This window comes from Diceros bicornis, chromosome 19 (genome assembly GCF_020826845.1).
Source record: "Diceros bicornis minor isolate mBicDic1 chromosome 19, mDicBic1.mat.cur, whole genome shotgun sequence".
Classification (NCBI taxonomy): domain Eukaryota; kingdom Metazoa; phylum Chordata; class Mammalia; order Perissodactyla; family Rhinocerotidae; genus Diceros; species Diceros bicornis.
The window spans coordinates 5,336,786-5,350,683 of record NC_080758.1 but is presented as its reverse complement, the minus strand read 5'-3'; the positions used below and the strand labels follow the sequence as shown (position 1 = coordinate 5,350,683).

General features: G+C 41.4%; 2 protein-coding genes across 2 annotated transcripts in view; one reads left to right on the top strand and one right to left on the bottom strand.

The window, feature by feature from the left end:
- LOC131418302 (serine/threonine-protein phosphatase 4 regulatory subunit 1-like) overlaps window positions 1-283 on the bottom strand; it is an 86,155-nt gene extending 85,872 nt beyond the window's left edge. The window contains 1 exon segment of the mRNA XM_058562413.1: window positions 2-283. Within this exon segment, the coding sequence (XP_058418396.1) occupies window positions 2-268 (267 nt within the window). The 5' untranslated portion in view covers window positions 269-283.
- Window positions 245-13,898, top strand: part of RAB22A (RAB22A, member RAS oncogene family) — a 53,759-nt gene continuing 40,105 nt past the window's right edge. The window contains exons 1-2 of the mRNA XM_058562415.1: window positions 245-302; window positions 1,301-1,380. Of these exons, the coding sequence (XP_058418398.1) occupies window positions 267-302; window positions 1,301-1,380 (116 nt within the window). The 5' untranslated portion in view covers window positions 245-266. The remainder of the gene's footprint in view (window positions 303-1,300; window positions 1,381-13,898) is intronic.

The following is a 13,898-nucleotide window of genomic DNA, read 5'->3' as shown; positions in this document are numbered from 1 at the left end:
CGGCCGGCGTCCCAAGATGGCGGCGGCAGCGGCGCCCGGGAGGCCGCGGCACCATCCCGGCTGTTGAGGCGGCTCCCGCGCGGCTGGCGGCGGACAGGCCGGGCCGAGGGCCCGCGAACGGGCGGCCGCCGTCTCTGCGCGCCCCGCGGCCGGGGCTGGGCCGTGCGGCGGCGGCGGCGGCGGCGCCGGGGGATGCTCGTGCTGGGCCCGGCCTCTCCCTCCTCCACTTAGGGCGGCGGCGCGCCCGCGCCCCTGGCTGCCGGGCCATGGCGCTGAGGGAACTCAAAGTGTGTCTGCTGGGGGTGAGTGGCGGCGGGCCGGCCGGGCGGGCCGCGGGAGGCCGGGCGGCCGGGGACCCCGGCGTGCCCACGTCCCCTCCGCCCCTTCCCCCCGCCTCCGCGCGGGACGCCGCCTACCTGCCCCGGGTCCCTCCATCCTGCCCACCTTGCCGCACCCTCCTGAAGGTCCTGTTGGCAGGAGGGGCCCTCCCTTTTCCCCTCCCTGGAGCCCAAGGACTCTTCCCGCCCCCTAAAGGGTGAAGAGCCCTCGCTGTCTCTCTATTGCATCTAGGTTAAGAGCAGCTCTTAAATAGTGTCCTACCAAGGTACTAGTTAGGAGTTGGCCAGGTCTTCCGAAGTGAAACCAGTGACAGGTCTTTAGGTTTTAAAGCAGCAGTAGTCTCCTTTCCCATCTGTTTGGTGTTTTTGAACTTGTGGGATACCCCTGACACTTTTCGCAGAGTTGCTTTCCTGCGAGGCGGGGCGGGGGGGGGGGGGGGTGACGTGCAAATCAGGAAGCTCCAAAGACTAGTTTGAAGCTCCAGCTTCCTGTCTTGTCAGGGCAACTTTCCCATTTCAAAGCAGGCTTTCAGAAGTTGATGCTCTCTTGCTTGAGTTGCTGCTTTAAAGACTGAAAAAGATCCAGGAAAGTCTTCCCCCTTCCCAAATAGGGCGGAGCTGGGATTTACTGGGAATTACTCAGAAGTAATTCGAGAGTTCGTAGTTTACTTATACATGTTAAGAAGTGAGTTTGTCACTTTTCACACTAAGTAGAAACTTTGAGTCTTTCAAAAGGTCCTAAGGTCTCTTAAAAACTGCAAAACCCCCTCCTAGGATACATTTTGAAATCTCCTAATTACTCCCACTGAATTTTTATGAAAACCTTCTTTACATCCCTTAACTTATAAAATTTACCTATCTAGAGTGATTTTTATAAAATCCTGAACTTATGGCACAAAGTAGTTTTCAGTGTCTGCAAGCAGGTAAACTTTTTCTAATTCGCCCATGTCGTTCTCTTTCAGGATACAGGTGTAGGTAAATCGAGTATTGTATGGCGCTTCGTGGAAGACAGTTTTGATCCGAACATCAACCCAACAATAGGGTAAGAGATTAAGTTTACTGAATATATGTCTATAGGTGTATTGAGAGTCTTTCCAAGTAAAAAGTTTGTTACAGGGGTAGGCATGGTTGTTTTACACTCTAGTGACTTCGGAGACAGTGGTTCCCATCATCTCTGGAAAGACTTTGAAAGAATACACTGAAGGTTGGTGTGTTTTAGAAAAATTATCTTTTGATTTGTGAGGAGTGAAAACTTGAAAATGAAAATATGAATTCAAGTTTTACTTATTAGAATATACATGGAACCTTCTATCTATATCTATCAACAGCAGTTACACCTTGAAATAAGGCAAAAGAAAACAGATTCTGATACTATTGTTTCAGGCATGTCAACTAAAAGGTATTTAGATGGTTTTAGTTCTTCCTGAAAAGTAGGAGGATGGGATCCAAACCCTTCTCACACATTACTGCACTAGTAGTAATAATGAATTAATACATTATTGTTGAAATCTAAGATTTTTTCAGTGTCTAGTTCTTTGAATAAGTAAAATTGGTTGGCTATAGGTTTTCAACTCTGTGAGAAAACTTTTTGGTATTTAAATATCGTAACATTAATACTTTCTCTGTGAGAAGCTGTGTTTTATAGATTTTAATACAGTTAGATTTGTAAAACTACATAGCTGCTATGCTGTTTTTATTGCAAACCTCCAAGCAAATGGTTTCTTCCATTTAAAGAAGAATTCTATTCTGCCTAATAGAGAAATATTTTATGGCATACACATACACATTTGAAGGCATGGAGATGAAACCACTACTAACTTTCTGAAATTAAAATGCCTTTCAGTATCCCTCGAGGAAGAACTAGGTATGTCCACATGTTTAAAGCATGAGCTCATCCTCCTCAGGGCCTGCGTTGTCGCTACCTGCCTGGGAAAGTGAAGTGACAGGAAGTGATAGCAAGTAGTGCTAGTGACTCAATGAGTGACACGCTTCCCACCGAGTCAGAACTAAAAACACAGCTCTGAAATACCCAAAAGTCACCTTGGTTAGAAGTGCTCTATCAGATAAGGAGACAGGAAAATGAAGGGTATAGCTCCAGCAGTCATGGTGAGGCCTGCAGCCCTGTCCTGGGCGTCCCCTCCTCCCTGTGTGCCAGCCCTCCCAGCCTGACAGATGCTGGGGTTTGTCCCACTCGCCTCACCGGGCAGTCTTGGCTCACATTCCACAGGAAAGAGCAATGTGGGGCTTTTGCCCCCTTTCCTTCCACCTTCCCATATTTCTTTTTCCTCAGCCTCAGCAAGTGTCTTCCTCCTTCATGACCAGGTACCTACACACCTGAGCTCTGGAGCCCCCCTCGTCACCAGTTCTCACCTGTCTTCCCCAGCCCTGCCTTCTGGTCATAGCCTGCAAATATGGTCCTAATCTACCTGCTCCACTAAGTCAGCGTCGTTCCCCAAGCCTGCCACACAAATTGTGGAGCTCGCGAAAGGGAGGTCACTACTTCCTTGACTGCTGCTCCCTCCTCAGCCCACTCTCATCCCGATTCCACTCCACCGTGCCACTAAAACCATCTTCCCTGGGTACCAGCTTCTATCGCGTTACCAAAACCAATGGCTTTTTTTTCTTTATTCATTCATTAAGTGCCCACCGTATTCCAGGGGCTAGACAGGCTGCTGGTGATTTAGACCAGGGGTCAGCAAACTATGGCCCTTTGGCCCACCTCCTGTTTTTGTAAATAAAGCTTTATTGAAACACAGTTACACCTGTTCATTTACATATTGTCTCCACTGCTTTTGGGCTACAGTGGCAGAGTTGAATAGTTGTGACTAAGACCCTATGGCCTGCAAAGCCGAAAATATTTACTCTTTGGCCCTTTTCAGAAAAAGTTTGCCAATGCCTGCTTTAGATAAACGCTGTCCTGCCCCCAGGGATCTTACCTACAAGGCAGAGAGACATATTCTGTAACTAATGTACAGGAAATTATTCATTTGACCATTTTTGGTACTACAAAGGAGAAACGCTGTGAAAGCATGTAATGGGCCTGACCTAGGCCTAAGGGAATGACTGATTGCTGAGGGAAACAGTGAAGGTGTAAAGCACTTGGAAGCCCTGGCATTTAAATATTGAAAGATGTGTGGATTATAATTCAATAAAAAGTTTAAGGAAAACAGTTTTTGAAGAGTGGAAGTTAACCAGTTAGTGGTGTTGAGGGCAGTGAGCAGCAGAGGGGACAGCAGGAACTGTGAGCTGGGGGCACAGAGCATGGTGGAGGGGTGGCCGGGAGGCTGGTGAGGCAGCAGGGGCCAGGCCCTGGAGCTCAGGAGAGGTTCCAACATCACTTAGCAGAGGACGTCCTGAATGAATGAACTCTGTGTTCCCTAATTCTCTTCCAACAGCCGTGATCGTGCTCCTTCACTGTTCTCTCCTGCCTCTCCTCCTCCCACTGATTTTGTACTTGTTAGTCTTCTGCAAGCTGTGTCCTGCCCTGTATGTTTCCCAGTAGCGCTCTCACACACCTCAGCTTCACCTGTGTAATGTAGACTCCAGGTCGACTTCTCTGGCCTTTCTCCTTAGGGCCAGGCCCGTATTTCCAACCCATGGTTTGAACTTCATCCCCTGCAGAACTCGGTTAATATCCTTCCTCTGGTCCTCAATCCCTTGCTCCTCCCATGTTTGTGGTCTTCCCTAATGGCCCAGATGTGTCATATGATGGGGAAGAGCATGGGCCCTGAAGAACCAGCTTGCCTGGACTTAAATCAGGCCCTCCACCATTTGCCAACTGGGAGAATCCAGGCAATTGACAGAGCCTCTCTGTTGGGGGCCTCCTGCCTCTTGCGGTTGTTGGGAGAATATGGTGACAGACGGGATGTGCACAGGAAGTGTGCAGTGAGTGCTGGTGGTTGGTAGTGGTACTGTGATCACATGCCATTTGTCATCTCTCTCCACCCTCCTGTCCCACTCCCACGAACTCTTGGTTCATGTCAGTTCTGCCCAGTCACTGGGACCGGGGCCCTCCTCCCCATCCCGCAGCTCAAAGCCCTCATCCTGCCCAGCCTGGACTGTTGTGCCAGTTTCACAGCTGGTTGCCCTACCATCTACTCTCCCACTTCATCCAGTTCTCATTGCTTCTTTCAAGACAAGTCTGATTACCTTGCTTAAGACCGTGGCAGAGGAGACCTTTCCCAGTCTGGGCCAGCCTTGTCTCCTTCCTCCATGCTGTTTTTGCTCACTTCTCCCCACTATGCACATACACCAAGTAACACACTTTCCACACCTGCATGCTTTGCACGTGCTGTTCCCTCTAGGGGGCCCTTTCTCTTCCTTGTCCCCTTGGTAAGTTCCTGTTTGTCTGTCAAGACTCAGGTACACTGTTAGCCCTTCTAAAAGTTGCAAACTCCAATGCTAGCAGGGGCCAGGCAAGAACATAAATGAGGGAGGTGGCCCAGGTGGAAGAACTGGAGGCTGGCCCGTGTGAACTGCATCCATTTCCTGCTTTCCCTGGACCATACTCCCCTTGTCTTCATCTCTCCATGGGCACTTTCCCTTAGTCTCCTCTGGATCCTCATCCCTTGATCCTCCCTTTATATGTACAATTCCCAGCTAGACCCCTCCTGTTTCATTGTATCTACTCTTGCTTGATGACCTAATTCATGTCATGGCTTCAGGTAGCATCTATAGCAGGGATTTTCAAAGCTGAGGCTTTTTTTAGATTTATGTGTGCCTTTGACCCTTCCCCCCATGATACTCATACACCAGGGAATACACGGCCCCCGTTAAAATCACCACTGTGGTGAGCTGCAGTCACCAGTGGGAGCGTGTGTTCCTCAGGCGTGCTGGCATGGAAAAATGGTTGAGAATCACTGATTGCATGTGAACAAGTCCCACACCACTAACCCTAAATTCTCTCCTAAGCTCCAGAACTGTAGATTCTATTGACTGTACAGCCTGTGCCCACAGGCGGCCCACAGACACCTAGGGACTCTACATATTCCTGACTGAGTATGAACTCCCCATTGGAGGCTTGGGCCACTGCTCTCCTTTCCATGGAGTCTGTGGTAGAGAAAAGGACCAACGTGTCCTCAGTTACCCAAGCCAACAACCTGGGCATCCTTCCCAAATCCCCCTTCTGATTCCTCTCCCCTCCCTGAAGCCAGCATGAGTCACTAGCTCCTGTCCAGGCCACCTCCTAAATATCCCTCCAGCCCTATTGTTCTTGACTTCTAGAACTTCATCTTCCCTTGTGGTGGTCCAGACTTGGATTCTGTCACATGTCAGCTAGTTAACCCTAAATCTGTTTCCTCATCAGCAAAATAAGGGTAATGATAACACCGACTCCTTATTGTTAGGAGAATTCCATGAGATACTGCATTTAAAATGCTAGGCTAAGTGCCAGGGACGCTGGGGCTCAACATGGTAGCTATTACTATTTTTTAAATCTTTTAAAAATATTTTTAAATTATTTTTATCTAAGTAATGTGTATGTGGTTTTTCTGTAACAACAGGCTCGTAAGTTAAGTACAACAGTCCCCTGGATCCCTCTGAGAGGCAACCACAGTTGTGATGAGATTTAGCTGTTTTTTCTAATCTTTCCTCCAGATTTTTTCATAACGTGCATATACTGCTAATTCTTGATTCTTTCCTCTCCTCTTCTCTCCCCCACTTCCAATTTTAGGCATTATCTACTGATTATTTTTTTGAAAGATGGAAATTCAGCCATCCTACTCCTCCCACCTCCCTCTGCACATTTGCCCTCCCTCCATCTTTCCATTAAAGCTGTATCATTGAGGGGCAATATAGTGTTTAGAATGCAGGCTTTCAAGTCAGGCTGGCTGCCTTCACATCTCAGTTCTAGCACTTAGTTACTCTGGCCTTGAGCAAATTATTTAACCTCTTTGTGACTAAATTTGAACATTTGGATTATTAGTCACATCTAATTTTAAATTTTGAAAACAGTTAAAACAAAAATTAGTTAGAATGGTACTTGGCATATGGTAAGCATTTGTTGTTTCTTAGCAATTGTTATTTTTTTTAATAAACTTTTAACACTATAGGTTGTTTTAACTTTATATAAATGGAATTAGACAGTATATATTGTTTTGCCTCTTTTGTTAAAACATTGTGAGATTCATCTGTGTTGTTTCATGTAATAATGGTTTATTCATTTTCATCACTGTATGGTAAGTATCTAATTGGATGAATATACCACAATTTATTTATCCATTCTACTGTTAGACATTGTGCTCGTTTCTAGTTTGGAGCTGTAACAAATAATTGTGATATGAATATTCTTGTACATTTCTTTTGTGCCCATGTATTTGAAATTTCTTTGGGATATATATATATAGCTGGCGGTGGAATTCCTGGGTCAGAAGGAATATGTATCTTCAACTCTAGTAGATATCTTCCAAAGTATTATACTAAATTACGTCCCACGAGCAGTGTATGGGAGTTTCGTTAGCTTCATATTCTCTACCACTTTTGGTATTATCAGTCTTTAATTTTAGCTGTGTTGGAGGGTGCACAGTAATACCTCTTTCTGGTTTTAATTTCTATTTCCCAGATGACTAAAGCTGTTGAACACTTTTTCATATGTTTATTGGCCATTTGGATATCAGCTTTTATAAACTGCCTGTTTAAGAATCTTGTTCATTTTTCTCTCGGATTGTCGGTTATATTCTCATTGATTTGAAGGCATTATGCATGTATGCTGTATACTGGTCATTCGTTGGTTCTGAGTATTGCAGATACTTGCTCTCATTCTGTGACAGACCTTTTCACTCTCTGACAGGATCGTTTCATGAACAGTTGTTACTTTTAATATTGTCCATTTGACTGGTCTTTTCCTTTATAGTTAGTGCTTTTTATGTCCTGATTAAGGAACTGATTTACCAAGGTCATGAAAATATTCTGTTATCTTACAGAAATTTTGTTTTGCTTTTCAGATTTAGATCTAAAATTTACCTGGAATTGATTTCTGGATGAGATGTTAAATAGAGATTAAGTTCTGGGGTTTTTTGGCTTTTGTTTTTGTTTTTGTGTTCATTCCAACAGGCAAATTCAATAGTCCTGGTCTTTCTCTCTTTTTTTTTTTTTTTTTAAGACCATCCGTAACCCACTGCTCTGTCCTGTGCCATCATTGTCATAAACTGAGCGTCCATAATTGTAAGACTTTTTTTTGTGGATTTTCTGTTATATTCCATTGGCCTGTGTTTTTAATTGACTTTACTGAAGTGTAATTTACGTGCAATAAAGCATTTTATTTTAGTGAACATTTTGATGAATTCTGACAAATTTATACATCGGTGAGACCACCACCATGATCAAGATATAGAACACTTGCGTTGCTCCCCTTGGTTCCTTTTGCTCCATTCAGTATTCAGCCCACCTCTACCACCGGTCCCAGCAACCACTGACAAGCTCTCTGTCACTGCAGATTATCTTTGTCTTTCCTAGAGTTTCGTATAAATGCAGCTACTATTTATGGACTTGGCTGTGTCTGAAGAATGTTTTTTGAGATTTCATCCATATTATCACAGGCACTCATAGTTCATTCCTTTTTGTTACTGAGTAGTATTCCATTGTTTGGGATATCCCACAATTTGTTTATTCACTCACCAGTCAATGAACATTTGAGTTATTACAGTTTACTATTATGAATGAAGCTGCTGTAAACATTTATGTGCACATCTTTGTGTGAACATATATCTTCTTTTCTTTGGGGAATATGTCTAGAAGTGGAATTGCTGTGTCATCTGGTAAGTATATGTTTAATTTTATAAGAAACTGTCAAACTATTTTCCAAAACAGTTGTGCCATTTTACATTCCCTCCAGCAATATATGAAAGCTGCCGTTGCTCCACCTTTTTTTGTGTGTGTGTGTGAGGAAGATCAGCCCTGAGCTAACATCCATGCCAATCCTCCTCTTTTTGCTGAGAAAGACTGGCCCTGGGCTAACATCCGTGCCCACTTTATATGGGACGCCGCCACAGCATGGCCTGATAGGTGGTGCATCGGTGCGCGCCCGGGATCCGAACCCGGGCCACCAGCAGCAGAGCGCGCACACTTAACCGCTACACCACGGGGCTGGCTCCGCTCCACATCCTTTCCAGTGCTTTGTGTTGTCAGTCTTTTTAATTTTAGCCATTCTGCTGCATGCATAGTGGTATCTCACTAGCTTTAATTTCCCTAATGATTAATTATATTGCGCATCTTTCCATTTGCTTATTTGTGGCTATTAAAATCTTTCGCCCGTTTTTAATTAGGTTGTTTGTCTTATTTCTTCCAGTCTATAGCTTTTCATTTTCTTGCAGTATCTTTTGAACAAGAAAGATGTTTAATTTTGATCAAGTCCACTTTATCAATTATTTTTATGGTTTGTGTTTTTTGTGTCCTATACATCCAAGGTCACAGAGATATTCCCCTATGTTTTCTTCTAGAATTTTTGTAGCTTTGTGTTTTAAATTTTGGTTTATGATCTATTTCTACTAGTTTTTGTTTACTGTGTGAGGTAAGATTCTAGGATCATTTTTTTCCATGTGTCAATCCAGTCATTCTAGCAACATTTATTAATGTTGAATTCTGCATTTATTTAATTAAATTACCTTGGGACCTTTGTCAAAAATAAATTGATATATATGTGTGGGTTTATTTCTGTTCCATTGATCTATTTGTCTATCCTTGTGCCAGTACAACAGTCTTGATTGCTTTAGATTTGTAGAAAATCTTGAAATCAGGTAGTGAAAGTCATGCCATCGTATTCTTATTTTTCACATTTTGGCTCCTCTAGGTTCTTGCATTTTGTTTAAATTTGAGAATCACAATGTCTAATTCCTTAAAAGAACTAGCTGAAATTTTAATTGGGAATATATCAAATCTATTGATTAATTTGGGGTAGAACTGATATCTTAACAATATTACATCTTCTTATCCATAAAAATGGGGTGTCTCTCCACTAGTTTAGATCTTTGACTTCTATCAGCAAAGTTTTTTAGTTGTCATTGTGCAGGCTTTGCACATATTATGTTAAATTTTTCCCAAAATATTTCATGGTTTTTGATGGTTTGTAAGTGGAATTTCTTTATTTCAATTTTCAGTTGTTTATTACTAATATATAGATATAAAATTGATTTTTATGTATTGACATTGTATCTTGTGACTTTGCTAAATTTGCTTAGTTCAGGCACCTTTTTTATAGATTCCTTGGGATTTTTTCAGCTGCACAATCATGTCATCTGTAATAGACATTTTTACTTCTTTCTTTCCACTCTATATGCCTTTTATTTCTTTTGCTTGCCTTATTACATTAGCTAGGATCTCCACTACTTTGTTGAGAAGTGGTAAGAGCAGGTATCCTTACCTTATTCCCGATCTTGCAGGGGGAGCATTCAGTCAGAATTCTACCAGTAAGTTGGATGACTAGACTCTAGGTTTTTTATCGGTGCCCACTATCAGGTTGAGAATGTTCTTGCCTATCCCTAAATCAATGAGAAATTTTTTTTATCAAGAATTGTGTTGAGGTGCCAGCCCCGTGGCTTAGGGGTTAAGTGTGCACGCTCTGCTACTGGCGGCCCAGGTTCGGATGCGGGTGCGCACCAACACACCACTTGTCCGGCCATGCTGAGGCGGCGTCCCACATACAGCAACTAGAGGGATGTGCAACTATGATGTACAACTATCTACTGGGGCTTTGGGGAGAAAAGGGGGAAAAAAAAGGGAGGAAGATTGGCAATAGATGTTAGCTCAGGGCCGATCTTCCTCAGCAAAGAGAGGAGGATTGGCATGGATGTTAGCTCAGGGCTCATCTTCCACACACACACACACACACACACACACGCAAAAATGTGTTGAATTCTGTCAGGTGGTTTTTTTTTACATCTTTAAAACTGTTATTATGCTTTTTCTTTTTTAGTCTTAAAACAGTGAATTACAGCAGTCGATACTAACATATTAAATCAACGTTGTCTTCCTAGGATAAATTTTATTTGGTTATAATGCATTTTCTAAAACATTATTGGATTTGATTTATTAAAATTTTGGTAAGGATTTTTGCCTCCGTGTTCATGAGGATATTGATCTGAAGTTTTGTGTAATATCTTTCTCTAGTTTTGTTATCAGGACCTAATAAAGTAAGTTGAAAAGTGTTTTCTCCTCTTCTACTTCTTGGGAAGAGTTTATGTAGAATTGATATTATTTCTTCCTTAAAAGTTTGGTATAATTCACAAATGAAGCCATCTGAGCAAGTGTTCTTTGTCAGAAAAATCTTAAGTGCAGTTTCAATTTCTTTAATAGATACAAGCCTGTTCATTTCTTCCTAAGTGAGCTGTGTAGTTAGTATCTCGTCAAGGAATTTGTCCATTGTATCTATGTTTTTTAATTTATTGACTTAAAGTTATTCATAATATTCCTCTGTCCTTTTAAGGTCTTTAGGATCTGTCCAGCTTTATCAATTTTAGTGGTCTTCCCCAAAGCCCCAGTAGATAGTTGTACGTCATAGTTGCACATCCTTCTAGTTGCTGTATGTGGGACGCAGCCTCAGCATGGCCGGAGAAGCAGTGCGTTGGTGCTTGCCTGGGATCCGAACCCGGGCCGCCAGCAGCGGAGCGCACGCACCCAACCGCTAAGCCACGGGGCCGGCCCCAAAGTATTTCTTATTTCCCTTGTGACTTGTTTGATCTGTTGGTTGTTTAGAAGGATGTTTTCTAACTTCCAGTTATTTGAGGATTTTCCAGAAATTTTTTGATTATTGATTTCTAGTTTAAATCCATTGTGGTCAGAGAACGTACTCACTATTATTTCAAACATTTTACATTTGACATTTGTTTTATGGCCTAGAATATGATTTTCGTGAATGTTGCATGTGTACTAGAAAAGAATGTGTCCTGCTGCTGCTGTGCAGAGTGTTCTATACATGTTAAATAAGTTGGCTTTGTTAATAGCACTGTCCATGTCCTCTGTATCCTTACTGATTTTTTTTCCCTCTCATTTGCAGTGAAGGGAGTGGTTGAAATCCAACCCTAATTGAGGATTTTTCTGTTTCTCTTTTTAGTTTAATCAGTTTTTGTTCATGTATTTTGAAACTCTTGTTATTGAGTATATCTACATGTAGCATTGTTATTTTTCATGATAACTTGACCCCTTCACCATCATGAAATGTCTCTCTTTCTCCCTGGTAACAGTCCTGATTCTAAATTCTACTTTGTCTCACGTTACTGCAGTTTCTTCAGCTCTCTGTTGATTAGTGTTCACATGTCTTTTCCCTCCCATTTACGTTTAGCCTATTTATGTCTATACATTTAAAGTAGGTTTCTTGTAGACAGCATTATGGGTCTTGCTTTTATATCTAATCTGACAGTCTCTGCCTTTTATTTGGAGCATTTAGACCTGCACTGTCCAGTATAGTTGCCGTTAGCCACATGTACTATTTGAATTTAAGTTAAAATTTAAAATTCACTTCCTCTGTCACGCTAGCTACCTTTCAATCCTCATTGTAGAAAGCTCTGTTGTACAGTACTAGTTTAGGCCATTTTTATTTTTTATAACTATGCATTTGGTTTGGCTTAAATCTACCATCGTGCTATATTTTCTGTTTGCTCCATGTTAATGATTCCATTTTATCTCCACTGTTGGCTTGTTAGCTCTGCCTCTTTGTTTTATTATTTAGTGGTTGCACTAGGATTTACAATGTACTTCTTTATCAATCTACTTTCAAATAATATACAATTTCACAGGGCCGGCCTGGTGGCTTAGCGGTTAAGTGCGCACGCTCCGCTGCTGGCGGCCCGGGTTCGGATCCCGGGCGCACACCGACGCACCACTTCTCCGGCCATGCTGAGGCCGCGTCCCACATACAGCAACTAGAAGGATGTGCACCTATGACATACAACTATCTCCTGGGGCTTTGGGGGAAAAAATAAATAAATAAAAATAAAAATATAAAAAATATATATATATATATACAATTTCACGTATAGTATAAGAACCTTTTGAGAGTATACGTTCGTTTTCCCTCTCTCATTCTTTGTGCTGTTATTGTTGTATGTTTTACTTCTGTATCTTATAAAATCCCCACTACACTTTTTTTTTTGGCCATAGTCAGTGATCTTTTAAAAACACTATTAGTCTTTTTTTCTGGGTCCTTGTGCCAATATCACAGTTTCTTAATTTCTGTACCTTTGTAATAAGTCTTAATGTGCAGTGTTGTGAGTCATCTATGTTATTCTTCAAAAATGTCTTGTCTGTTCTTGGCCTGTTACATTTCCATATAAACATTAAGAATCATCTCGTTTGTTTTCATATACACTAACACACTAACTCCCACTGGGTTTTTGATTGGCATTCCATTGAATTTATAGATTGGTTTGGAAGAAATGACATTTATGATACTGAATCTTCTAATATATGAACATAGATTATTCTTCCATTTATTGGGCTTCTTTATTTTCTCTCAGTATTTTTTGCTTTTTCTCTGTGTAGTGGACTTGCACATCTTTAATTAGATTTATTCTAAGAGGTTTGATGTTTTATTGTAGTTTTATACTGTTAATGTGCTAAATGGTATTGCTTTGAAATATCTTGATTTCTAATCCTTAAATTTTTTATTTCGTATTTTATTGAATTGAGTAGATCTCCAGTACAATATTGAATAGAAATGGTGGTACTGGGTATTCTTATCTTACTCTGATCTTAGCAGGAAGCTTTCACTATCGTACCATTGCATGTGTTTGCTGTAGAGTTTTTGTGCATACCCCTTACCACATTACCGAGTGTCCTTCTATTCATCATATGCTGGAATTTTTTTTTTACACGACTAAGTGTGGGATTTATCAAAAGACTTTTTTATACATCTATTGAGTTGATCACCTAATTATTCTCTTTTATGCTGTTAATGTGGTAAATTATACTGTTGAATTTTCATGGAATAAATAAATAAATTAGATCGTGATACATTATTCTTTTTATATTATCACTGCCTTTAGTTTGCTATTATGTTTTTAGGATTTTTGTGTATGTTTCTAAGTAAGATTATCATGTAATACTTCGTTTTGTATTGTACTTTTTGGGTTTGGTATCAAAGTTTTGCTTCCCTTATAAAACTAGTTGGGAAACTTTTCTGTGGAAGAGTGTGTATAAAATTGCTTTTATTTCTTCTTTAACTGCTTAGTAAAATTCATCAGTGATGCCATCTGGGCTTCAAGTTGTCCTTGTGTAAGAGTTTAAGGAGTCAGTTTCTTTCACAGTTGTAAGATTATTCATTTTCAGATTTTTCTATTTCTTTTTGTTTTGGTTTTGTTAGATGGTGGATTTGTTGTTTATTTTGTTTTGTTTTTAAGAATTTTGACTCTTTCATGAACTTTTTCCAATTTATTGGCATAAAGAGGTTAAGATCCGGCCGGGGCCAGCCTGGAGGTGTAGCGCTTAAGTTCATGCCCTCTGCTTCGGCAGCCCTGGATTTGCCGGTTTGGAATCCGGACGTGGACCTACACAGTGCTCATCAGGCCATGCTGTGGAGGCATGCCACATGCAAAATAGAGGAAGATTGGCACAGATGTTAGTTCAGCAATC